Source organism: Tachypleus tridentatus, chromosome 13, assembly GCF_004210375.1.
Source record: "Tachypleus tridentatus isolate NWPU-2018 chromosome 13, ASM421037v1, whole genome shotgun sequence".
NCBI lineage: Eukaryota > Metazoa > Arthropoda > Merostomata > Xiphosura > Limulidae > Tachypleus > Tachypleus tridentatus.
The window spans coordinates 21,157,704-21,184,498 of NC_134837.1; the positions used below are offsets into that span (position 1 = coordinate 21,157,704).

The following is a 26,795-nucleotide window of genomic DNA, read 5'->3' on the forward strand; positions in this document are numbered from 1 at the left end:
TGTGAAATGGCTGTCCACTCAGCCTGCAAGGCTGCTGCAAGCTGAGATAGAGTCTGCGGTTGAGGTTGTCGCTGTCGCAGACGTCAGTCCAACTCACCCCAAAGATGTTCAATGGGGTTTAAATCTGGTGATCTGGAGGGCCAGGGAAGAACGTTGATGTTGTGGTGTCCCAAGAAGACAATGGTGAGTCGAGCTGTGTGAGGACGGGCGTTGTCATGTTGAAAAACGTTGTTGATGTTCACCATGATGGGTTGCACATGGGGCCTAAGAATCTCGTCGACCGTTGCATACGGTCTGATCGAAAATCCTACGCAGCCCTGGTATGGTTGAGGCAGTAGACGTCGCAATGGTGGTCCTATCCCAAAGGTGACGTAACCGGATGTAGCAATCTTGTGCGGGCGTGGTCACACGAGGTCTGCCAGATCGTGGACGGTCACGAGTTCATCCATGTTGTTGGTGATGATTCCATAGCCTTGTGATGGTGCTTGGGTGGACATTCACAGCTCTGGCAACATCTGATCGAGATTCACCTGTTTCCAAGCGACCAATGGCGTTGTTGCGTTGTGCTTCAGTCAGTCTTGGCGTAACTGTGTTGCGTGTCGGTGGCTTAACACTGAGCTATGAAAACCGAGAACCCGTTACTTTTATAGGGATTTTGCACATGTTGCACTTGCAGAACATGCAGATCTCTCAAACAAATTTATTGGACACGAATGCATTTTGGCGAAAGATCCGATGTTTTCCTCCGTTTTCAAAGTGCACAACTTTTATTGTTATTTTGGTCTGACAATCAGTGCCTTAACACGTGTAACATCACATACTCTGAGCTTGTAACGTTATTACATATATTTCTCTTTAAAATAACAAAAACATCCCTTTTGTATTTCTTTTTTTGAAGAGTATATATTAAATTAGCTTATGTCACTCATATCTTCAAGGAAAGTAACAGAAGTTACCCCAGTAATTATAGGCTTATTAGTCTTACATCAGTTGTGGGAAAGGTTTTGGAAAGTATGATAAAAGATATTTTGCAAAGTGATTCAACAAAGTTTAGAATTTTACCAGATAGTCAACATGGTTTTAATTAAGAGAAAATCTATGGACATGCCTTGAAAATGCTACTGCATATGTAGATGATTTGGTAGATGTGGATTTTTAGAAAGTGTTTGAAAAAGTGCCACACAAAAGGCTTTTACAGAAACCTACATCTGTATGTTTGAAGGATAAGTTAACTAACTGGATAAAAGAGTGGCTTGATGGAAAAAAGCAGGTGGTTGATAAAAATGGAATCCAGTCAAACTGGATTAATGTTGCAAATAGAGTACCTCAGGGTTCAGTCTTATGACCATTGCTCTTTTCAATTTATATTAATGATACAAAAGAATGAATGGTTGGAAAAATTACATAAAATTGCTGATGATATTAATGTCTTGGGTATTACTGGCTATGATGAAAATGCTGCTGCTATAGAAAATAATGTAGATTATTTAATGAGTTGGGCAAATAAATGGCTGATGGTTTTTAATTACAATGTATGCAAGATACTGCATGTGGGTTTTCATAATTTGAATTATAAGTATAAATTGTAAGGGAATGACTAACAAGAGAAGGATCTTGGTGTAATGGTTCATCAATCTCTCAAGCCATCCAAGAAATCTGCTGTTGCTACTGGTAGAGCAAACAGGATCTTAGGTTGTATCTACAGAAATATAGAATACAAGTGTAAAGATGTTATAATTTCATTATATTGCTCAATTATTTTGGCCACATTTAGAGTATTGTGTTCAGTCTTGAGCTCCTTGCTTTAGAAAAGACACTGAATTGTTCAAAAGGGCTCAGAGGAGGGTTACTAAAATGGTACCTGGGGTGAAGGGGTTGTCATATGAGGAGAGATTAAGAACCTTAAAATTGTTTTCTCTTGATAAAAAAAGTTATAGAGGATCTGACTGAAATGTTTAAGATTGTAAAAGGAAATGATAATGTTGATGCATCAATATGTTTCATATTTAGCAGCTAGAATTATAGAACTGGGGGCACATATACAGATTTAGGCAAGGTAGAATCCATCTTCAGCCAAGACAATTTTATTTTTCAAATAGTGTGGTTAGCATATGCAATGTGTTATATGTGGATATTGTGGAGGCAGTAAATTTTAGTGAGTTTAGAAGAAAACTTGATAGATATGTAAATGATAAGAACAAGTCTCTTAATTGTATTGTTGGTCTCATATACACGTAAAAATAGCTGGTTTGGGTTTAGAAAATGTTTTATGTAGAGGAGTGAACGATATTTCGACCTTTGTGAACCTGACGATAACCAAAGAAGGTCGAAACGTTGTTTGCTCCTCTACATAAAACATTTTCTCAACCCAAACCAGCCGTTTTTACATATATATGGACTCCATAACTTTTTAGAACTGTAATGGAATCTCTTAACACTTGCTGTTAGTTCTTCATGACCTGAAGACCCATTATTTAGAGCTAATAGCTTTTCCCACCCTACTACTCAGAATGTTAAGAGGCACTTTCAGTCTTCTCTGCTTGCTGAGCCATAAGTCCAATTCAGTAGTCTACCCACCCAATACCTTGCTGTACAGCATGCTATGGACAATTAATTGAAATCTATTCCAACTTATACACAAAACATGTTTTATCATCTCTTCCAGAATGATATCTTAATTGAGGTATTGCTGGCATAGAGGCAGCATGAAAGCTATGGTAGGACTGGGATGGCCTTGCCTGGTTTACTGAAAACTAGTATAGTTTCTCCACAGCAATTAAAAGTGAGGATGGCTAAATAACCATCTACATGACTCAAGCTAAGTGAGGAGGAGACATCTGTATATGGCAGTTTATAGAGGTGTAGTCAGGGCAGCTATCAATGTGAACTTCTTACTCTTTTGCAAGAGGTATATAATCAGCACTTTGCATCATGCCACTCCAGAGAAATTCTCTGTAATGCAGAGAACTTACTTGATGGTGAAAGAACAAGTACAGAGAACAACCTGCTAAGAGAGCTAAGTGAGGAGCATAAACATCTTACTTTGGTGCAATTTCTAAGATGAGATCAACCACATCATAGAGAACAACACTGTAAACATCTGGTAATTTATTTGTGAATTCTTTGAATAATAATGAATAATTAATTGTGACAGTATGGTCACGAGTTACTCAAACACCAAAAGAACTTTAGGTCATAAATGGTATGTAAAAGACGATATATCAAAACGTAAAAAATGTAAAATAAAGTTGCATAAAACCTGTTAAGTAACAGAAGCTGCAAGTCAACTTTCAGTTGAAAAGGCAGTTTCCTTTGGAACTTATCCACATAAAAGTAAAGTTAATTCAATAATACATCCACAGGAAGAAGAATTTTAATCAGTAATACCACACACATATCATTAACATTTATTTGACAATTCCTTTACAAAAGGAAGTATCTCACTCGGTAATTTCTGCACATAAGGCCAGAGTGCAAAAGGTAAATCACCTGCCATAAAAACCGAATATCATTGAAAATCCTCTCATGCAAGGATAGTAGACCTTGCAAAAACCCTTTTAATAAATAATTGCTTTGATACCCTTACCTCCTATACACACATAAGATAATATCTTTAAAAAATTTCTACAGAATTTGCATAGTAAGGTCTCACATATAGAAATAATTCATCTGGTTGACCTATACACATGACCAGTTTGCTTGGTTATCTATTTATATGAGAAAAAACATAATTAACATCAGCAGTTAAGTCACATAACTAGTTACCTCTCTGCATAAGAACAAATTATAATTATCAATCACCACAAATACCAAAAATTTGCTTAACAACTCACCCATATAAATATACAGTTTATGGTGAGAAATACCTCGATAAAAACGTTTTTCTTTAGTTACTCTTCCACATAAGTACAGGATTCAATTGTTAATCCTTCCAAATAAAGATAGTTCACTTATTAATACACCAAGACATGAAAACAATCTGCTTTGTAAGGTATTCATGACTACTATCAATAGATGATTTCTCCAGAAAAGAACTTAGTTCAATAATAATTTTCTAATATGAAAAAAAAAGGTTTTTTTTCTCTAACTTTTCCGAAAGAGTAAAATTTAGTTTGTAAGTTTTCCATATAAAGAAATATTTGTTGGAAAACAAAATATAATCAAAGTTTGTCTGGAAATCCTATCACATAATAGTATATTAAAATCAGATAGAGATCAACTGGCAATCCCCTAAGACAAGGGAAGATTGACACGCAATACCTCCAATCAAGAACAGAAGCAGTTTGGCAGTTACACCACACGAGAAGAATTTTTATTTGTAAACTTATACATCAGGAAAATGTTTCTTTTATAACATTTCTACATAATGACAAAAACTGCTTTGCAATCCCTATACATAAAAGGCAGTTTGCTTTTTATTCATCTACATAAGGGCAGTGCTTTCTTTGCAATTTCGATATTATAGAACATGGTTCACTTTGTAAGTCTTGTACACAAGTGCAGCCTTTACTTTTTCTAATACCCCACCTTATAATCTCTCTCTTCAAGACCAAATATCACCAATTCAAGACCAAATGACCATTCATCATTGTAACCACATACATTTTGAATGTGTCATTGAAGCTTCTGTATTTTAATTCTTCATAAAATCTTGTTATAGGAGTTTTGTGTTAAAAAGATATAATATCAGTAATTGTCTGGTATACTATAAAAAAGATATATAATGAACATATACTTCATGTTGAATAACATATCTAATAAAACTCACACCATCTATCCCAAAACTAAATAAGGCTTGATGGTTATGGTTACTTATTTGGCTAACTATAAACGAATATTTTTTTTGTATTTTTTAAATATAGATGTATATACCTTGTTAATGTTAGCAACTGGTCTTTAATATGCTTTTAGTCAGAATATTTGATTTGTTATATATACATCTTGTGATTTACAACTGTGACTTCATCACATTTGTTAGACCAAATCTACTTAAGTGAAAAGGTGTTAAGTCGTGGGAAGGATGAATGTCCAATACCATTTCTCCAAGAATTTTTCCAATAACTGGTCCCATTTTGAATCCTGTTCCTAAATAACAATAAAAAGAGGTTCAGTCAACATAAAACATTTTAATAGGAGTAAGTTGTTTTCAACGTGTTCTTTTTCTAGAACAGATATATTGCAAACAATATTTTTAATTTTATAACCTTAGGGAAGAAATGCACTTTAACTTGTAATAAAAAATAATTTTTTATTGTATTAATATATATATATATACACACCGTTAAGGTTATAATTAAATTAAATCTAATAAACTTACTGAGTTTAAAAGTACAGAACTTTTTAACATGTCTTGACAGAATGTAGCATTTTAATGAACTATTAGTGATTTTAGTGGCTTTGAAAGTGGCAAAATGAATTTACTATAAGAATGTGGAAAAATGCCTCAGCAACCTCTAACTTGGACATCCACTGACCTGACTAAGAATGCCAACAATAATGTGAGAAAGGACACAATTGTGTCCCCAAAGGGATAAAAGAATGGTTTGAGATAAGAACAATAACTGTCCACCAATCTTCCCTTCTAACAAGCATAACAAGTAAAAAAACATGAAGAACATCCCAGAAGAATGGGATTAATTGTCACTATCACCCCAGTACAAGGAACTCTGATAGCCATGAAATAAAAATCCACATTCCACAGGTCTGGAGAATAATAAAGGTAAAGAACTCAATGGTAAGACCAACTTGAAAGCCAGAATTTGAAGTACCCATGGACCTGTAGTTGAAGGAGCATCCTGTGTCCAGCAACAGCAGTAACCTCACTTTGAATGACCCTCCTCAACATAGGAAGATGCCAGTACTGATAATGTTGGTCAGCCTGAATCGAGGGCCCTGAAACTAAAGTCTGAATCTATTCAGCTGCTAAAGTCAAAGGTCTAGAGATTAACAACAAAAAAGCAAAAGGGTGACATCAATTTATGAACAATATAATGCCTCTGAGATGCCCATAAATATTAAGTGACAATAAAAAATAAGCCGCATTTAAAACACAAATGCTACAGCAGGTACATAAACTGTCCACCAATAAGAGAAAAGTGGACTCAAAGTGCACAAAGTAAAACCCCAAAATCTCACAAATCCAGATGATTAACAGTTTCATGAAATGCTAACTTAGTGAATAATGGAGTCAGAAAGCAGAGTCAAATTCTCTCCAAAAAGGAAACTTTAGAAACCATAAGAGAAAACACTTCAAGCCAAATGCATGTCTCAGTCCCCTAACAGATGAAAACATCCTGAAAGTGACCTCCCCTTCAACCACAGAGAAATGCTACACATCAAATGATGAAGAAGTGGGTGCAAATGTCACATCTAATTTAGTTGGGTTTTTTTTAATTAAAAGGTAATCATAATTATACAAAAACTCCATAAAGCAGAACAGAAATCACAATCCATAACAGAATGATACACAACACTCTGTCGGAGAAAAACCAATGATTTGTTGAGAAAAAGTGATTACATTATCTAAGTAAGATGTCTGCATACAATACCAAGGGTTGAGAGATTTGCAACTTAGATACTGCCAAGGGCATTTAAGCAGGGCATAAGAGACTGGAGTACACCAAAACAATGTTTAGATAGGCAAAGCGAATGTTGAGGAACAGCTATACTGTTAGCAGAAGTAAATATGTTTCAAGAAAAAAAACTAAATTATGTAAGTGACTGCTCAGCACTGAATGTGTAATTAAGCTCATCAGCAGTTGCTTCAGTGACAGTGTATGAAAACTTATTGCAACAAGAGCAGTAAAAAAAGCTTATTCCTGCCAGATTGTTAGAGGTTGGTAGAGAATCTGGTAAACAAGCACATACTAATAAAATTTGTATACTTTCTTTTGTGTCTATAGGATGAAATAGGTTTCCTCAGAAACATGGTACAAATTATGGAGTGGTTTTGCAAAGTTCACGTATAGTGTTTGCCACTTTAGTGTATTGAGAGGTGAATATTTCAGATATGTAATTATCACTTTGACAAATTTATACTATGTTGCTTTATTTGTTCTTAAGTGCAAAACTACACATAATGAGCTATTAATGCTCTGTTCATTTTGGGTACAGAAAACAGAATTCTAAGTTATAAACTTAATGAAGGGACTTGTAACGATTAATATTACTGCCTTTATTTACAGAAATTGTCTGAAATGATACCTTTTTAGTACAAAAAAACGCAAATAGCTACCTAGCTTTATTAGCGAAGCTTTAAGCATGTTTGTTGTTAAGTGTAAAGCTACATAATATACTATCTGTGCTTTGCCCACAGCTAGTATAGAAATCCAGTATTTAGCATTATAAGCTATCAGACTGTGCACAAAGCCACAGAGGTACTATTAGCGAAATTAATATAAGAATTACATAAACCACATATTCTCCTAAATTGGGATTTCTGAATTGACTTTTCTAAATGAAAAGATTGACTTTATCTGTAGTCTAGAAAGGTACATATATTTTATCACTTGTAAATAAGTGTTATGTTGAAGACATAGTAAGTATTGTAAACAATTTTAGTGTATTTTAAAGATGGATGAAAGTTATTTATAAAACATACATGCCTTCATTGTGGAATACTGAAATACAAAAACTAAAAATATCAAACTATTGTGAAAACAAGCAATCAACACAATTCATTATTTGAATTTCATGTCTCTAAAACACTATTAATAATAACAAACCTAATGTACAACTACAACAGAACACTTGAAAGGAACAATATCAATATTTATAAAAGTAGCATAACATACCCTTACAACATATAACTAGGTACGAGGTATATAAAACAATTAAAAATAACATATATCTAGGGCAGACAGATGGCAGAAAGTGTTGATAATCAGAAAAAGAAACATACACCTATAACATAACCCAGGAATAATATTATTAGTTGTAGAAATAATGTATGCTGACAACACAAAAAAGAACAATATTTATAATTATGAAGTAATGCAATGCTATAACAGACAACTTAAAAGGAACAATACTAATCATTACTAAATTGCTACACACGTAAAACACATAACTTGACAGGAAATATTTTATTAATTACAAAAGCAGCATACACTTATAACACACAACAGAATACTGATAATTATAAAGCAACATACTCCAACAACAAATAACAGGAACAATGCTAAAACATGAAACAAAAAAGGAAAATAATGAATGAATCAACACTTGACATTAACTATTAAAACTACCTATAAATTTTTCTTCCATAAGTTATTTTCAATCAATAGCTATATCATATTTTAAAATTTGCAGCACGTTTTGTGAATGACAAGTATTGTTTTGGTATAAAAATCAAACTAATTTTGGTATTTTTATATTTCTACATACCTGAAAATCCTGCTCCAATAATTATATTGCGATACTTTGGGTGTCTGTCCAGAATAAATGTTGAATCTGGAGTTTTCTAAGGTTAAAATAAAATACTTTAAAATAAATATTGTTTATGAAGTATAACAACTGACAAATATAAACAATAAAAATGTAGAGTTCTTATTGATACAAGAATAAACCTTAAACAATGACCTCCACATATACACTGCTGGCCAAAATCTTAAGGCCAATGAACATAAGTAAAAAATATGCATTTTGCGTTGTTAGACTCAACCACTTATTTGAGTAGAGCTTCAAAAGATGAAAATAAGAAAAGGGAAAATAAAAATATAAAAACTTTTATGCATTTAATAGGGAAAATGTGAACACTATGAAATTAGCCTAAACACTAGCTGGTCAAAAGTTTAAGACCATACCAAAAAGAAGTCCTAAACAGGGTAGGATATACTCAACGAGAGATCTCAGTAGTGAGTTGCATGACCATCATTGCAAATAACTGCAAACATTCACTTTGGCATGGTCGGTATAAGCGTTTGCAGAAGGCTGGCTGGAATGTTATTCCCAGTAGTGAAGATGGCTTCACCAAGATCACGTACTGTTTGGAATTGACGTCAATTTCTATAGACTTCCCTTGCCATCACCCCCAAACATTTTCAATGAGATTCAGTTCGGGCAAATACGCTGGATAATTCAAAAGAATTACGTTATTCGCCATGAAAAAGTATTTTGTCCTGCAGGCATTGTGGATTGCAGTGTTGTCTTGCTGAAAGATCCAGTCATTTCCACACAAGGGAGGGCCTTCAGTCAATAAGGATGCTCTCTCCAACATGCCAATGTAGCCAGCCACTGTTTGATGCCCCTGTATAACCTGAAGCTCCATTGTTCCATGGAAGAAGAAAGTACCCCAGATCATGATGGAGCTTCCTCCACCGTGTCGTGTAAAAAATGCCTCTGGTGGGATATCCTAATTATGCCAGTAACATTGGAAGCCATCTGGACCATCCAGGTTAAATGTTTTTCTCATCAGAGAACAAAACCGTCTTTCACTTTTCTACGTCTCATGTTTGGTGCTTCTCAGCAGTTTTACCGAGCTGTTTCACAATGTGGCCTTTGAAGACATTTACGGTTTTTAAAGCCTTTCTCTCATAGATGCCATCTTATTGTTCTTGAGCTGCATTCTGTTTCCGTAAGGGCCTTAATCTGGTTTGACGATCAGCTGGTGTCTTGCCGAATGATCCGTCAAATCCTCCTGCTCAACGCCATCGAAATGTTCTTCAGCCAACCACTTGAAATTCTCGTTCCGTGTTCCTCAGGGTCTTTTCAAAAGTTTGCAACAGCAGTTTTAATTCGCCCAATCTCACCAGCAATGGCACGTTGAGAGAGACCTTGCTTTTGCAGCTCGACAATTCTGCCACGTTCAAACTCTGTCAACTTTTTAGCCTTTGCCATGTTTTTACCCAATGTAACACAAGACATGTCAGTGGGAGATGTTGGCAACGCTAATGCTTGAACACAAATGACTAAATTTCGTTACATGTTTACCGATTAACACTTTGTTTCAATATGGTCTTAAACTTTTGACCAGATAGTATTTTGGCTAATTTCACAGTGTTCACATTTTAAATATTAAATGCTAAAAATGTTTTTTATTTTTATTTTCCCTTTTCTTATTTTCATATTTCGAAGCCCTACTCAAATTGGTGGTTGAGTCTAACAATGCAAAATGCATATTTTTTCTTTATGTTCATTGGCCTTAAGATTTTGGCCAGCAGTGTATATATAATATAAAACAGTATGAAATATTATATACATTAATAAAAGTTAAGTTATGAATTAATATATTTGATATTCAATATTCTATGAATGCATTAATGAGTCAGTTATGGTTTTGCATTAAACCTGAACAATTTTCAAAACCTCTCAGATAACAAACTGTTTGGATTTCAGTGTCATCATTTTTAGAATAATAACAAAACACTTTGGATTTCTTAGTGTAGGATATTGAAGCTATACTTTTCTTTAATAATTCTATTTTGTTAATTTTTGTTATTATGTGATCAAATAAATTTAGTCCCTCAGAGGTTTTCAAGGGTTAGAAGAGTGTAAAATAATATTATTTAAACTACACTATACTTGACATATCAATTTCCAATGATGAACTTATCTCAATCCAGAGCTTTCCGGGTCAGCTGAGATAAAACAAATGTGATACTGCTCAGGAGCCTGTGTATGTGGGCCATTTGTTACAACAACAATTGTCACTGTGTGAATGACTTATACAAACTGGTGAGGCTTGATTATAATTTATTATTTTTATCATAAGACATTACGTTAGGCCTATTATTTCTATAACATTACTTTCTTAACCTACTCCCTTACAGATTTTCAATGATTAGAAGAGTGTAGAGATTAGTAGTACAACCATATTACAACATGTCTATTGCCAAGAATGTATTTCACTCAATCAAGAGTCCTTATGATAAACATAGCAACAAATATAGCATGGTTAAAATATTATTATTATAATACGTTCCTATAACTCTTGAAAATCCCTAAGGGATTATATTAAGAATGTAATGTTGAAAAAATAAAATGCCTAACCTAATATCTTATGATAAGTATAATTACTTATTATACTCATGCTTTGCCAGCTTGTAAAAGACATTCACACCATATCAATGAAACTTTGTATTTTATTTGTTTGTTGATAAGCACAAAGTTACAAGGAGCTATCTGTGCTGTACATACCACAGGTATCAAAATCTGTTATAAGCCCTTCCAACTTAACTACTGAGTAAATGGAGATAAAAGTTGTATTACACAGAGTTGTACTTCAATGTTAGTAAATTCAATGTGAATCTTAAGTTTTGTTTACTTCTTTTGTCCCCTGGTTAAACTGCATTTATGTGTATCAGTACAAAGTTACACATTATGGTATATGCAGCCACTCTAAAGGGGGGAATCGAATCTCAGATTTTTAAGATTTTTAGAAAAGATGATCTAGCATCAAAATAACTGATAGTATAAAGATTGGAATGAGATTTGGAAGGTAAGGCCAAATTTTAAGTTGAAATAGCTTATCTTTATATTGGTAGGATGGGTGTGGAGATGTAAACATCAAAACGACAGCTGACACTCCTTGATTAGAGACTAACAAGGACTTCTATCTTATAGACAGTTGAAATAGCTTATCTTTATATTGGTAGGATGGGTGTGGAGATGTAAACATCAAAACAACAGCTGATACTCCTTGATTAGAGACTAACAAGGACTTCTGTCTTATAGACATCCTTTGATTTTTCTTGATTACATTTCCTCTTAATGGATTCAAAATATTATGAAGGGTCAAGCTGATTGGATATTCTTCCAATAGCTTTTGATTTCAAAATAAGTTCACTGTCTTGTAGTTGTGATGTTTCGATCAACAGATCCTTGCATCTTACTTCCTTAACAGACTTTGGGAGAAGGTCCAAACCTCTCTTGTCACTTTTGTATGACAATAGGGGGATCTTGCAAGGTAATGATTCCAATGAAAAATACCAATTAGAAATCAAGATACAGATATTGAAGGTGGTAACATCCATCTTGTGGAGTCTCCTGTGCATGTTTTTGTGACTGTTAATCTGTTCTTGTGTTTGTTTGTTTTTAAGTGCATAGAGAAAAAAGGAAAAGACTGAGATCTCTTGCATGGAGCCAAACAAGAAGACATACTTATATAAAAATCTCAACATCTTCAAGGCAATGTAGCAGTACCAGTTTCATTAGTATTACACTCAAACATCAACATGAAATATAATGGAGAAACTTTGCAGAATGGGCAGCAACTGCCTGTTGTGGAGACACAAGTGTAGAGGAAGACAAGAAAAATCAAAGAATCATTTTATATTAACACTGTTAAACCTTCACTAAACAGAGAGTCTGGATTAGAGGTGACCTGTGGCTGCAATTTATTGAATCTACAGGAAATCTCTCCTCCAATCAGAAACAGTGACAATCCAACCAATCATAACACTTTCTCCACAATCCACCAAAACACTCTACACTTGTGTCTCCACAACAGGCAGTTGCTGTCCATTCTACAAAGTTTCATTGTGAATACTCTGCCTAAACAATCTATCAAAGAATGAAATATAATATCTGCAATATCTGCTGAGGAAGTCCAATATGGCACTCAGATGACCCTAACAAAATCCACCAACTAGAACCTGAAGAAAATCAATAATGACATGGAAAGAGATGGTGTAACAACTTGTAATACATGCCACCTAGTCAAACTAATGTGCTGCCAAATCAACATGAAACTAGTTTATATTCTACCAGAGCATATGTTCAGTTATAATAAAAATAATCATGTAAAAACAAAATGGGCACCTTCCGTCCATATCTTGATGGCCAAGAAGGCAGATGAACAGGAGAAGGTATCAAAGTTGTGTGAACAGAATTCTCCTAGGGAGGCAATTCTTAACCACTGATTTGGAATATTGAAAAAGTATGGAATGTATATTTGTCACTCACCTTTTGAATCTCATTATAAAAAGCTTGGAAGTTTTTGTAAAAGAGGTTCTGAAAACAAATGCAATCTAAAAGGGTCTCTCAAGTTGACTTTTGATCAACTAAGCATTGGTATGAGGTTTCTAGTTTGTACAAGTGGGATATTTTGGTTTTTTGTGGCTAATGGCAGTCAGGTGCCACCATAGATGAAAATAAAATGGACAATATGATCTGTTACTCTCCACACTTGCATTAACAGATAGTTGGTTAATGGCAGCATGATTCTCAAAGTTCCAAAAGAGTGAAGTTATGCCAAATCCTTGAAATAATCTCCACTATTTAAATGAAATTTTTTAATATGAGAGCAAACATTTCACAAATTTACCCCTCCCATCAATATTTCCATCACCACACAGTGTGCAGTCTGTGGCAACTTCTGAACAAATTATCAAGGTGTACTTGATCAATCGCCTCACACAGTAGCCATAGATACAACTGAATGTGAAGGTGCTTTTAATAGAGACATAATTGATATAGATTGCTGAATAAATTAGAATCACTACAACTTAATTTGACCTGTCAAGTTCCCCAGATGCAGTTCTAACAGAATTTATTCCTTTTCTTTCTGCTTCAGCAAGGTACTGGAACTGACATTCATACAAAGTGACTGATGTGTGAAGGACATTTTTCAAGATATGTGGTCTAAAATAGCTTGTTACAGGGGTAATTGCACTGTCAGGCAACTGTGCATAATAATGGCCACCACAATGAGCACAAATGACAGAACATGGACATTCACTCTCATAAAGTACAAGGAACATTTAATATAATCTACTTTCTTATTTGGATATATTCTTGTAAGCTATGTTTCCAATATTATTATTTAGTTTTTAGCTAACCAGGATTATCATGTTATATTTATAAGGTTCACGATTACATAATTATCTCAAAATTTCATGGAAGATGGATACATGAAAATATATTATAAATACATGTGATCACAATGTGAAAATTCAATGATGGATTCATCTGTACGTGACTAATTTATAAATGTTACAATAGATGAGAATATAAGAACTAATTTGAAGCACATTAGAAAAACATCTTAAAAGTAAACTTTTCAGTTTGCAACAAAAATTCACAGTCAGGGCACACAAGCCGTTAGTTCAATTCATCAGTACTTTGAAACGTTTCATTGATTTTGAATTCAATTTATTGCAGCTGGACCATAATTATACCCTATTATCTTTAGGCAAACATTGTTGAATATGTTTACTCTGGCTTTGAATTAATAAAATATAAATTTAAAAGTGTTTAAATAAGTAACACTTTGTAGTGGAACTAAATTTACTGCACAAGAACAATATTAAAACTTATCACACATGAAAATGTTCAGTTAATTTTCCAGTGAAAATTTGTTTACTTCTTTTTTTGGTTTACTATTTTAACAGGAATTATTGTAAATATAACAAATGTAATGACCCATTTATTACAAATATATCTTACAGTATATATACAGGTCTCAACTATTGCAGGACTGTTGTTTAATCCAGGACAATGGTCTCTAATGAAATCAGAAACAATCTCTACATCCCATGTTTTAGAATTCAACTCCCTTTGATCAGCATCACATTCTTCACTGTCATGGAAACAAATCTAGAAAATATTATTACTTTAGTATTTAAAGATATGCACAAGTTTGTTTACTTTTTAATAATAATAACTACATATATATTAAACCAGTATTTAGTGGCAGAGTTTGTAAAAAATTCTATTGTTATTATCTCATCTATCTACATATATACACTTTACTTTGTATTATAAGCCTTAAATTTAAAATAGTTGAAGTGTACAAGTAGTTAAGATACTACTGGAGTATAGATCCCAAATACTCCTTTCAGACCATTCCCAATGTTTTGATAATAAGTTTACAACCTTACAACACTAAAATCCAGGATTTTATTCTGGCCAAGAACTTGCCAAAGATGTTTATAAACATATGTTAAGTATATTTGAATGTGTAAATTTTTGAGAGAAACGTGATTTTTATTATTCACAGCGTTTAAAATTTTTAACCATCAATCATAAATTAGACCAAAAATTTTCAGTGATACACATTTTTTAGTTCATGATGATGAGAAACCCACATGAAGTAAAAATGTATTCTAGGGATAGCTGGTATGAATGTTAAAACTTTAAAATACAGAATTAGTGAACAAAAACAGCTGAGAAAATGCACAATTAATAGACATTAAGCAATCTTTTCCTTGATGCAATATTACTAATCATGAAACATTTCTCCAAATACAAGCAATTAATCAAATGGAAAAAAGTGTTATTATAGTAATATCACAAACCTTAGCCATGCCTGGATATTCTAGTGATGGCAACCCATAGACATCGTTTAAACTGTGGTAGTTGTAATCAAGTAAACAAGGAAATCCTTGTTGAGCTGAATACTGTCCTTTGTAGGCCTCTTTTTCTTTCCAATAGCAAGTACTTATTCTTAGAGGCTAATTGGAAGAAAAACAAATAGCAATGTATTATAACAACTTAATATTCCTTGATGTCAGAAAATAAAGCTCAGAAACAAAAACTACCTTCATATCAAAATTTTTATTTTGTGATACTGTTTGAAGTAATAATACTAACAATTGAAAATTTAAAGTTAAAACATTTTGGTACAAAATATAACTTGATATAACATACTTACAACATATTGTGATTAATATTACCCAACACTGGTGGACATTTGATGTTAATGAAGGAACAATTGTGCAAGCTTTTCCCTAGAATTTATCTGCAAATAGATCTATAGTGACTTTTACACCAGAAAGTTGACTACTTTTTTTTTTTTTAATTTCAGACATACTGCAACATTCTAATAAATTCATCATGTTTTAAGATTCTATCTAAATGTGGTGATTGGAACAGTTTGTGTATAAAACAGACTGTTAATCTATGTGCTAAGGTCTCAAGAGAATTAAACTAGTTTAGTAACTGATTTACCATTGAAAAATTATTTTTTGACTTCTTGTTACAAGTTTAATAAAAAAACCAAACCAATGTCTTTTTTTTTACCTAATGATAGACTCTATAGTTTAAATGCATAATTTAATATTTTTATTTTTTACATATGAGCATTTGAACTTTAGTTTGTTTGTTTTTTGTCTGTTGGGGAGAGGCACCAATTCTGATCTTTATTTTGTAAAAATATATGGATACAATTTCATTATTTTATGGGTAATATTTTTTGTATGATGTATTCTAATGGTTTTGATGTCATTTTTATTCTAATCATAATGGACTGAAAAAATATCTCCTGTTTTTTATTGTATTAGTATTATATGTAGTTTAACATATACTTTCTAAAATTAGCTACTTTATTCTTATTGCAAAAGAAGAAGATTTCATTCAATATTTAAATTTGAATGACTCAACTGTAATTCACAGGAACAACAGGTTTAACAGTTTGCAAAAGCCTTATTTTTAATAATGAACTGTGATTTCAGTGTTAACAAGTATTTTTCCATGAATAAATGGTTTATAATACCATGAGCTATAAGATTTATTACTTTTTTATAATTTTCTAAACTTGTTCACAGTTATATATATATATATATATATGCCCAAAAACAAAGAGCACTGCATCATTAAAGGCAGATCTTTTTCAGTCTCTTTCATTTTTTAGTATTTCTAACTGTATAAATCTTACAATAATAGGCACCTTAATATTCTGGGTTAAGGATAGTCATCAGTCTCATTCTCTATATGGGTAATTAACAAACTGGGCAGTTATCTTTGCATGCCTGTATAGTATTTCCTGCTAAATTCCACACATTCCAGAGGGATGAACAACATATAAACACTTGCAATATTTACTGGATCAGTTTATAACCATATACTGTGGTAAAGGTTTTTACAGACTCACATTGCAATCTTATTACCCTAGGGAATTTTCATTGTTAAGACTATAAGATACACAAGCTTATAAATTCTGCATTTTGTTCCTGTTCAAGGGTCAACCTGGCTTGGTTCAGTGTGCGTTCTCTGTTGCTGTTGACAGTATCATATTATAGTTTCACATGAACAGTCTAATGACACAAGAAGCGATATGTTGCATTATTTTCAATAGAATTCTACCTGAGTAATTGACAATAAAATAAATGTAAAAGGTTTAACAAACTCTGAGGAAAAGTACTTTAAAAACTCTGTAACTAATAATAAAGAAAAAAAGGGCACAGCTAATCCACCCCCATTCCCATTGTAAAAAAAATAATACTCACTGAAATTTTAAAAGTTTCAACTTGTTCGTTTTTTTCAAAACGATAACAATACATTACAGAACTTCATTCCTTTTTATTACATAAGGTTTTAGGCAATCCAATAATAATAAGATTAAAAAAAAACTATAAAAAGTACAAATTTATAATATCCCAGCAGCACTACTTAATCTAAAGTGCATTTATCACACTTTAAATCAACAATTCTGCTACCAAGAAGCAAAACTATTAAAAAAGACTAAACTTCTAAGTAGGTACTGAGACAGGTCAGCAACATGCAGAAATCATTAAAGACAAAAACAGCCATTTTTTAATATTATGGGAAGTCTCTCTCTCTTTTTTTTTTTGGGGGGCAGGTATCAGGGCTGTAGGAAGTGGTAAGGCCTGACCACTTCTTTTGTGGCATAAGGAACTACAACTTCTGTTTTAAAACTTGCTGCTTTTAATTCAATACATCAGGCTATGTTTATGTAGTATTTGTAGTTAAAATGGCTAAAGATTTAATCTAATAGCATTAAATTTCCAAAAATTTCTCGGGGACATGCTTAGACAGCTCTCAAAATGATATGCTTTGCATGCTGGTAGTGTGCATTACATTGTTTGGCTGTGGCAGTAGCTTCACCACTCCCAAAAGTGCTTCCTACAGCAATGGGTTTAGTTCTGTTATATATGGGATAAAAAAAAAATTCTCTTTTACTCTTAAAAACATTTTTAAAACTAAATTGTAAATCTTTGCACATTAACATTTGAAACTCCCTATGCTTCATTAATTTTGACACTTAAATATTTTTCTACCTAATATTTTGTCGCACAGAAAGTGTAAAATTAGGCTTATCTTTAAGCACTTATTCACTTCTTTTGTGACTCAGAATAATGGCATTTTGGGGACATAATGGCAGATACTTGAGCCCACCTAATTACTTCTGTGACTATCACTCGAAGGAATATAACTCATTGACTCACCTTTAGTGGAAGCACTAATTCCAAATGATGAAGAACTTTATTTGTCCACGGACCAGCACATACAACTACAGAACTGGTTCGAAATGACCCTTTGCTTGTGACAACAGTAACTATTCGACCTGGCCAAATGTTGACCACAGGACAAGAGTCATGAATAATTCCTCCAGATTGTTTGAATAATGTCTGACAGATGATAAATAGCACCAAAAATATAAATATTACATAATAATCAATAATTAATGTTAAAATTTCAACCAAAATGTTTCTTTGAGCTTAGCTTTTAACTTTCATATATGAATGAATAATACCAAACAAGCCATTTTAATGGTATTTCTGAAAAACTGTTATTAAGAATAGGTTGTAATGCCAGGTAAAACTGTTTGGAGCTCATGAAAAAAGTTACTAACACATTTTTTAAATAACCACCTGAAGTTAAAGTGTTTAAGTTGAAATTGTAGAACAGAGTTGCTCAGAAGATTGTTTAATATAAAATACAGCATTTGAATCTTTCAGCATAAGACTTCTGTAAAATATTCTAATGTTTTCAACATTCTATACTTGAAATATTTATGACAAAATAATTTCAAAGATAGTAATGCCTGATTGAATTAAATTAAATTCAAGTTCTTCAGTTGTTTTTTTGAGGAGTGTATATTCACAGTTATTCTTTTTTCTGGAAAGAAAATCCTAAAAGTGAAAGCGTACTTACAGTTGCAAAATTAGTATAATAACTTAAAGTTGCACTTTGTTCAAACAGGTTTTCGTGATACACATTCTCAGGTTCTTACCTACATGCATACTATATATGAGCCAGGATTTCTGAAGTGTCCATTTTTCATCTGGAAAATGTTGTAAAACAATTTGTTTCCCACAAGTTTGATTGATAGTTCTTGAATATGTAACTATTGAAAAATCCTGTGCAAAAATCAAGCATTGAAGCTACATTCTGTCATATTTTTACACCATAATGAAGATGATTAGAGTTTTTCACATTCTACTTCACAAGATTATATTGTACTTAGAAAATACGAAGGTGAAAAGCAAAACAAACTATAAAAAGATTTTCTCTTCTGCTCCCTTACTTTCTGTAATAATAGTTCAGCTGCCAACCTTTTTCACCATCCATTCTAAAGATGCAAATATGAAACCAGTCAACAAAATGCATACCACCTCTGTATATTAGCAAATACAGGAGTAGAAATGTATATTATCTCCTTTACATTTCTACAGTAAACTCAGCTATATAGGGCTAATAACAGTTATTTTGTATTAGACTAATTCCAAAGATCATAAATGTAAACTTTTATTATAATGTGACACTATACTAAAACATGCAAAGCATGTATAAGAAGTTGAATTAAAACAATTTCTTCTATCTATTCTGTAAGCTTCTTTACATGCACCTCGCCATGTTTCCAATTATCTGTTTTTATAAACACAGACCTCAAATTGTCACTCACAGATTTAGCTTTGTAATTTATCACATATATCAAGTTATTTAAACCTAAAAGTACTAACACTGACACCATTTGAATGATAATTATACAGTTAAAGAGATACACACCTGTTATGTAATTCCACTTTAATGGATTTTTTCTTGCAAGAAAATGAGTTGATTTATGACATATACATTTCAAATCTACCCTCCCCTAACCATCTGCACATGGTGAAAACTAAATATAACACCAAAAGCATTACTCATTCTATATATATTCTCTTCTCAAGCAAAAACAGGAGTAGAGGAGAACATTTACAGGAGTTCACTCAATTTCATGATCAATGACTTTTATTAAAGAATGCAATTTACTCTTACCCTTTCAGTTACTGATAATAACTAATGTCTTGGCTGTTATGTATAACAATATAACAAAATGACATAATCTGGATATACATGTGAAGGAAATCACATACTGAAGAAAACTCATCTTATTACAAGCTCCAAACAGACATACCAAAAATATCTAATGATAACCTGTGTTATAGGTATGATCAAATCAATTTATATACTTTAGAGATTGATTTTAAGAATCTAATCTTTTTATTTTCTCAAAAATTTGTAATTCTTGTTTTAAAAATAAACAACCATAATGGAGAACACATGATTATAGTAACATGTTATTTTGGATATCTCTATATGTGATCAAGTAATGGGACACATCAGCTAATAATCTAATAATAAAGTTCCAAAACATAAATGTTTAATAATTAATCACAATAAAGGACTGAGTAATATTTTTGTGTTTGTGTTATTGTCCTGAAATTAAATGTTTCTGCTGTCTGCTGGTAACTTGATAGTTAAACATTCTACCATTGTTTATTTCCTTGATTTGTTGGAAAATATTTAACACAAACTTAACATATTATATACGTTTGGAAATCTCTGTCCATCATCTATCACTTGGCAATTTTTATATGTTTGTATTAGGTATGAACTTAAAACAATTTACCCCAGAACACGAGCAACACCAAATTGGACACTTAAGAAATCTTGGCCCATAGTGAACAGTATTTACATGTTTGACACCTTTTTTATTCTTCATTGTGTTGCAGTCATGCTGGAGGTTGATTGATGAAATTTGACCTCCTGTTGAGTTGGGTAATCTGACAAGCTTCTTTTTGTGAGAATACATCTGAGTAACAATGCTACCAGATGTATATTCTGAGTCATTTCCTTCAGAGTTCTGTATAGATAATACTTATTGTTGTTATGATGGGAATGCATTTTACAAACCAGCAAAGTGTGATTATAGCTAATTACTCTTTTGTAAGACATTAGTACAAGGTCTCTAATATTTTACAAAACAATAAATTCTTCATCTGGTACCTTAGAGATTTTCAAGAATTAGAGATTATATGATAGTACTCTCACCATACTGTATTAACCATATAATATTAATAAACACTTCTAATTCTTGATAAAGCTCTAAAGGATTAGATAAAGAATGCAGTGTTAAAAAATATAACAGGCCTAATACTAATGTCTTATAACAAACATAATCCTTGACATTCAGATAATTCTTCAACAAACTTGCTGCCCTCATATAAAGTGATTCGGCCACTTGACTCAGTTACCTTGATGTTTGATTATTTTGCTCTACAATGTGAACAACTGATACATCATTCTATTGTTTTTACTGAAAGAAATTATTTGTACATATCAAGCAATTTGGGCAAAAAAATTTTTTTAGTTTTTCATTACCTTGAATTTCTTAAGTTTGAAAAGATGATCATCACCTGAGGATTGTTCTGGGTATCTAACAGTGATTGGAGTTGCTTTTATTTCAAGCTTGGTGGCATACTGCATTTCAATTGGTTATTAAGTCTTCAGCTCTTGTTCTTAATAACATTTCATCATTCCCATGCCTTTCTGATTCAATTTTTAATCTTTGATTTCTATTCTATGAAGTTTAATATCCCATTTATCGTCTTTTTTAATCCTTTTGCATCAAGCTTATGTAATTTGCAGATATAGAACTGTGAAGTTAACTTCTACAACAATACATATGGTAACCCTAAGATTTCTTAATGTATCTTCTCAAAAAGTGCTAAGATTTTGTTAAAATCATAAATACCTTCTACACAAAGAACAACATTATTATAATTATGTTGCTTTACTAAAAATGTAATTTATTTATTATAGTTGCTTGCACTTAAACTCTTAACAAATTAAGTACAGAATAATTTATTTATTTTAAGTATAAAAATATTTTTGTTTATCTTACATAGTTTTCATATTTTACTTACATAATCTCTTGAACCTCTTAAAAATATCAAAGTTTTTAAAGTAAATGTTTATATTTTATTTTTCAATTTCTTTACCATATCACTAACTCTAGACATAACCATCAATGTACAATGCAAAGAAAGAATTAAAATTTGGGAGAAAAAAAAACATTTAATTTTTTTATAATACCTTTCCAGACTTTTGTTAAATTTGTAATTTCAGGTCTTTTCCTTTTCACACACAGGAATGTTTAATGTTTTACTTCCTTCTCCTTTACCACTTATTACTCATCTCAAAACAAGTGAAGGATGTCCTCAAGACATATTACAGTGTCACTTGCAGACACACATAATCCTTTGTGAACAGCCCCTGATATACACTTAATTCCAGCTACAACATGTGAATAACCAATTAAAATCTTAGATTATCTTACAAATGATTTTTCTCAGGCATTTTCAAATATAATGGCAGCATCTCTTTCTTTCAAGACAAATCTTTGTGCTGGCAATTTGTGTTTAGTCTGTTCCAAATTTCATGTTTTGTTAGACTCAAATACAGCTCAATACTAAACTTGATAAATTATAATCGTATTGATATAGTAATTTGTTACTTTTTGGTTATTCAAATGCACACATAAAACCTTAAAAGGAACTAAGTACAAAGGTTGTACTTACTCTTGTATATTTAAAAAAAAAACTTTAAAAACTTATTTGTAAATATCAATATATATATATATATATATAATACATTACAACTGAACATACATGACTATATATTATAAAATACTAGTTCCCAAAAATGCAGCCAAGAAACGTTCACTTTGTACAGCTCAGTTTTATATTCTTGGATATTGTAACATGAGTGCATTTGTGCCACATCACTGTAACTTCCAAGTTCTTTCAAATCAGCCAGCAATGGCTGAAAGGTCAATATGATAAAAATGATATGTGTGTGTGTGTAATATGATGACATTTAAGCTATTTAGATTGAACTTTTGTGATTTTGAGTTACAATAAGTAGTCATTCTAGAAAGAAGAAAGCATAACCTATATTTATTTCCTAATTTTTTATGGTGGTTATAAGATCAGTCAAGCCTGCCAAAAACGTACAGCAATTTCAATTCACCTGTGAAAATCTACAGATAAAAGGTTTTTTTCTTAAAAAAACATTTTATAATTTTTTGGATGTTATAAAGATTTCAGATATGAAATATGAAAGTTTTCCGATACATAACAAAATACTTAATCTCAAAATTAAAATTACTCTGCATGTTGGATAGTCAAAATTCTGAAAGAAAAAATTTACAAGAAAAGTGTTTAATGAGGAATCAAATACAAAATGGTTAAAAAGAAAATGCTTACTGATCCATCAAAATAAGGTTCTAATGTTTTACTTATCCTGCTAGACTATGGAGAATCACTTTCAAAACTAAAGGAAACCTTGGAGGAATAATGCATTTTCTTTTGTTTCCAATATAATTTCCATCAATGCATGCGATAGGTTGAACTCTCATATTTCTGAAAACACTTTCTGTAGTAGTGCATACTTCTCCAGAATTACCAGAAACAGGCAAAGCAGATCATCAAATTTATCTTGAAGCATTTTAAATGCATTATAATTTAATGATAAGTGAATAAAGAGTTTTAGTTATCCTTTCACGTAAATGTCTCAACACCTGAGATTTCCACATAATTTTTTCTTAACCCTTTCACAACAGGCCAGGGTTCAAAGACCATGCTATCATATTTGTTGACTTGCATTCAAAATGTTATTGAACTACTATTTTATAAGTTTATGTCAATGAGTGTGGAATAAATTTGTAGATTATCAGTCAAACTTTAATATTATATACGAGTTAGTTTCTCAATTTTAAAGTAAATATTAAAATAACACATTTAATTATAGATTTTAGTGAGTCATGTGGTATGTTGAATGCAATACTATTTAAAATTAGGTATTTTTAATGTCAAAATACTAAGTCTATAATTTCATGCAAATTAGGAACTCAAATTACTAATATTGAAAAGCTAGAAAATAAAATAAGAACCTTTTACTTTTTTATCTTGCTGAGATGTTGCTTATGTGTTGAATCAAACACAGTGGCCCTGTTCAACTCTTTTCAATTTTTGTAAAGAGTCCCTTATACACTCTTACTATAGTACATGACATGTGAATAACCAATAAACAGCTTGGAATGTCCCCAGAAAGGTTTTTCCCACCATTTTAATCTTTGAAAAGGTTTCCATGTTCTTTCAATCCAAGTTTTCAAGGAAACAGGTTGTGTCTTTAGTCTGCTCAAAAATTCATACTTTAGAAAATATAAAAAAACCTTAGTTACCAAACTTAATGAATTATAGTGGAATTTTATGGTATCAGTGTGGTTATTTATGATTTTTTGACTATTCAACTGTATATACAAAACCTAAAACCACTTGCAACACTTTAAAATGCTTAGCAACATCCAAACACAAAGGTCATAGCAAGAAAAGATAATTATTTGCTTTACTTCTTAATTTGTTGTTCTGTATTTTAAGAAAAATAAGTCTCTAAATAGTAATAGTTTATATACAAATATATAATGTATAATAATTGAAATGTAACTATATTACACAAAAACTAGTCCACTAGGACATAGACAAGACATGTAACACTACAGGTCAGTTTTACATCACTGGATACTTGAAGTGATTACATGTGCACTGCGTCAATGCAAGCTATGTAATGTTTGGTAACCAGACCGGAAGGTCAATATAATAATATGTAAGGTGATGAGACTTAAGCTACTTAAACACTTGTATTTTCATGTTATAATATGTTGTCATTCTTGCATGATAATAGTATAAATTATATTTATTTCCTAATTTTTCTTATGATAGTTACAAGGTTGGTCAAGTGACAGATCCCACATAGTTAGTGTATAGAAAATAACAGAAAATTTAAAGATTTACAGAAAACAAACATTTGAAATGTATTTAGGAGGTTTTAGAGATTATGCAAAAAAATATTTGAGATTTTTTAGACAAAGAAGTTTTTAATCATACCATGAAATCATTTTGCACTCAGACGAATAAGAAAACAGACCATTTTCACAAACAAATCTTTAACAAAAATATTTCATTAACAAAATCTGATTTTCGTATACAAAATACATGTAATATCTATTAAAAGTTAACGAAATTTTGTGAAAATACACATACTGTATCAAAAATTAGAGTGCAAATACTTAACACATGTGCAAGTGGTTGCATGGTTTAGCATTTTATGGTGCCAAATATCCAGTAAAATGTTAAAAGTAAAGTAAAATTATTAAAATTCGTAAAAAGGAATCAAGGTAAAACAAAGTTTAATTTTTGGATTAAAAACTCAAATAGAGTTAAATCCAATTTTTATATCTAATGTACACCACTAAAAGAAAGTACAGTAATACTAGTTTTATAAGACTTTCTGTAGCATAATTTTAATTATCATAACTCGCTAGGATGAATAACGGTTAAATTCAAACATAAGTGTTAAACAACTGTAGTTGATTGCCAACTGGCACAGAGCCAAGCCTTGAATACAGGACCATAGTCCTTGTATGGAACAGGTACAGCAGTGATAGTACCAGAGCAAACAGATTTAGCTGCAGTGTTGGCAAGCTCATTCCCATGAATACCAAAGTGCCTGGTATACAGAAAAACTGGGCAGAAGTAGATGTTAAAGAGAAATGGGCAAGTTGGTTTTGAATATCAGCGAGAACTGATGTGAAGCGATTCCAGGGCCAACAGAAAGCTAAGTGAGTCAGTATAAATAGTACAGTTCATGCACTGCATAGCTTCTTTGTTATCCAGGGCAAGAGGAATGGCATACAATTTGACAGTGGACACAGAAATTGTAAAGGGGATCTGTGTGCAACAACCAAATCACAACATACAATGGCAGAGCCCACAGAGTCATATGATTTCGAACCATCTGTATGAATGGGAATGGAAAGATGGTTCAAAAGACGTTCGGCAAATAGAAAGTAATATTTCCAATCGGGAGTATCTGCCTTTTTCAGATGACTCAAAGAAAGGTCACATTTGGTGATAGTAATTAACCATGGTGGGATGGGGTGATCTGTAGATACTACTATGTCATCCAACGATAGACCCAATTCATCCAACTACACCTGAAATGAAGGCTGAAAGAAATTATGGCAGACCGTTAATTATGAAAAAAGTGTGACCCACTCAGGAAGGAAAACACAATCCCATGTGGGATGCTGTGGTAAAGATCAAAGTTCTGAAGCATACATTAAACACAGTTGCAAACAATGAAGGTACAGAGGGGCTCATGAGACTCAGTGTACAAACTCTGGACTGGAGAAGTGAGGAAGGCTCCTGTGCAGAGTTGAAGCTCCTGATGGTGAACAGGGTTGAAAATTTTCAGGCTGAAGTCCTGCCAGAGCCATAAACCAGAGATCCATAGTCTAGTTTTGATCAAATAAAGGCATGATAGATTTTTTGCATGGAATATCAATCTGCCCCCGAAGAGGTGGAAGAGAGGACACGGAGAATGTTCAGTGCTCTCATACACTTGACACGTAGCTGCTTGATGTGTTGAATATGGTTAAAGATAAGCCCCAAAAACACTGCCTAAGGGACCATAAGAAGCACAACTTCATCAATATGGAGTTCAGGATCAGAGTGAATACCTTATTGATAGCAAAAGGGCATGCAAACATATTTGGAGAGAGAAAAGATTAAAACTCTTTGCTGTGGTCCACTTCAGTAAATAATTGAGAACAGTCTGTAGCTTCCCCTCCATATACCTCATATTTAATGACTGAAATGAGATGAGGAAGTCATTGACAAAAAAGACCATTTGAAACTATAGTACATAATTCCACTAATGGCATTAATCTTTATAATAAAAAGTGTGACACTCAAGACACATCCCTGAGGAGCTACAACTTGCTGTGGGAA

The 26,795-nt window shown here is 32.2% G+C and overlaps 1 protein-coding gene across 5 annotated transcripts in view; it reads right to left on the reverse strand.

Annotated features, from left to right (window-relative positions):
- Positions 1 to 3,355: 3,355 nt before the first annotated feature.
- LOC143240144 (peroxisomal sarcosine oxidase-like) overlaps positions 3,356 to 26,795 on the reverse strand; it is a 43,644-nt gene continuing 20,204 nt past the window's right edge. For all 5 annotated transcript variants that reach the window (XM_076482088.1, XM_076482089.1, XM_076482092.1 and 2 more), the window contains 5 exons: positions 18,126 to 18,308; positions 15,237 to 15,392; positions 14,386 to 14,535; positions 8,386 to 8,461; positions 3,356 to 5,085 (listed from right to left, as the gene is read on the reverse strand). In XM_076482088.1, the coding sequence (XP_076338203.1) occupies positions 4,949 to 5,085; positions 8,386 to 8,461; positions 14,386 to 14,535; positions 15,237 to 15,392; positions 18,126 to 18,308 (702 nt within the window). In that variant the 3' untranslated portion in view covers positions 3,356 to 4,948. The remainder of the gene's footprint in view (positions 5,086 to 8,385; positions 8,462 to 14,385; positions 14,536 to 15,236; positions 15,393 to 18,125; positions 18,309 to 26,795) is intronic.